Source organism: Oryzias melastigma, unplaced genomic scaffold (assembly GCF_002922805.2).
Source record: "Oryzias melastigma strain HK-1 unplaced genomic scaffold, ASM292280v2 sc06007, whole genome shotgun sequence".
Classification (NCBI taxonomy): domain Eukaryota; kingdom Metazoa; phylum Chordata; class Actinopteri; order Beloniformes; family Adrianichthyidae; genus Oryzias; species Oryzias melastigma.
Genome location: NW_023422572.1, coordinates 1 through 1,207, shown reverse-complemented (window position 1 = coordinate 1,207; position 1,207 = coordinate 1). Strand labels below are relative to the sequence as shown.

The 1,207-nt window shown below is 39.4% G+C and overlaps 1 protein-coding gene across 1 annotated transcript; it reads left to right on the top strand.

Moving 5' to 3' along the window:
• The first annotated feature begins 218 nt into the window (after window positions 1–218).
• On the top strand, window positions 219–931 carry LOC112139708 (cystatin-like). The gene is made up of 3 exons (XM_024262535.2): window positions 219–416; window positions 534–644; window positions 752–931. Exons 1-3 carry the CDS (start codon window positions 219–221, stop codon window positions 827–829), a joined length of 387 nt encoding a protein of 128 aa, XP_024118303.1. The 3' UTR covers window positions 830–931.
• The last annotated feature ends 276 nt before the right edge of the window (window positions 932–1,207 follow it).

The window sequence follows — 1,207 nt, the reverse complement described above, 5'->3', positions numbered from 1 at the left end:
AAATGTGCTGATCGATATCAAAGAACAGACAATAACAATCATTTAGATTAATTAAGCCCTCCAGATATTACTTAGAAAGTTAAGACTCTTGCAGCTGATTGGTTGAGGAGCCCCCTCCTTTACCATATGCTGATAAACTTGTGTGTATAAAACTGGACGAAAAATTGAAGTAGTTTATCCGTTCTTGTGTCTTCTGCTTAGTTCAAGGAACAGCAAAGATGTGGAAATTGGCTTTTCTTTTGCTGGCAGCCCTGTTTGCTGTTGGGTTTAGTGTAGATACGGAAGGTTTTGTGGAGATGAAAGCCAATGATCAGGGAGTCCAGACAGCCCTGAAGTTTGCCATGGATGAATACAACAAAGCCTCCAGAGATATTTACTTCTACACAGTGGTGAAGGTCATAAGGGTTCAGAGAAAGGTTGGTAACATTTGTCTGATTAATTTATGTTATAATTAAGCCATGTTTTCTGTTAATTTGGTTATATAATGCAGAAGTATTTGACCTAAAACAGAATCCTTTTGTTTTTCCCAACAGTTTCAGGAAGGTTACAAGTACATCCTAACTGTGATGATAGAAAGAACGGAGTGCATCAAGGACAGCATGGACGCAGTGTGTCCTGTCTTCACTGATCCCATTTGGAAAATGGTATAAGACGTGATTTTATCCTGAAGAAACAACAACAGTTCATATTCAACTAACAACTGAAAATGTTTGTCTGCATGAATGATGATTTGTGAACATTTGTCTTTCAGACTTATCAATGCACATTTGTTGTGTACAACAGTGTGTGGTTCCAACGATGGATGTTGCTGGAGAAGAAGTGCTACTAACAGAAAACCACACGGATTCATCTGGATTGAAGTTGTTTACAGATAAACCTGAACTGTTAAGCACTAAATAACATTTGACCAATAAAACCTTTAATTTAAAAATCTGCTGTTGCTTTGTGTGATCAATGTGATCGTGGTGCAGAGGTTGAGCATTTGACCTCTGACTAGACCAAAGGTCTCCAACCTGCAGCTCCAGATCCACATGTGGTTCCTTTATCTCTCCATTGTGGCTCCTTGGCCAAACATAAAATAAGTCAGGAAGGCTGCTGACCCAGCCATGTTGACTGTCCGAGTCAGCAGCTCCCCCTAATCAAAACTACCTATAATACAAATAAACAAAGCCAGCAAACTAAGACTACCAAGGTCCAACCCCAAACT

What these genes read in the sequence shown, in the direction of transcription:
- LOC112139708 (XM_024262535.2), top strand. Translation starts at nt 219, where the DNA reads ATGTGGAAATTGGCTTTTCTTTTGCTGGCAGCCCTGTTTGCTGTTGGG. An exon ending in TCATAAGGGTTCAGAGAAAG is followed by an intron (nt 417 to 533) that starts GTTGGTAACATT and finishes TTTTCCCAACAG; the next exon opens with TTTCAGGAAGGTTACAAGTA. An exon ending in CTGATCCCATTTGGAAAATG is followed by an intron (nt 645 to 751) that starts GTATAAGACGTG and finishes TTTGTCTTTCAG; the next exon opens with ACTTATCAATGCACATTTGT.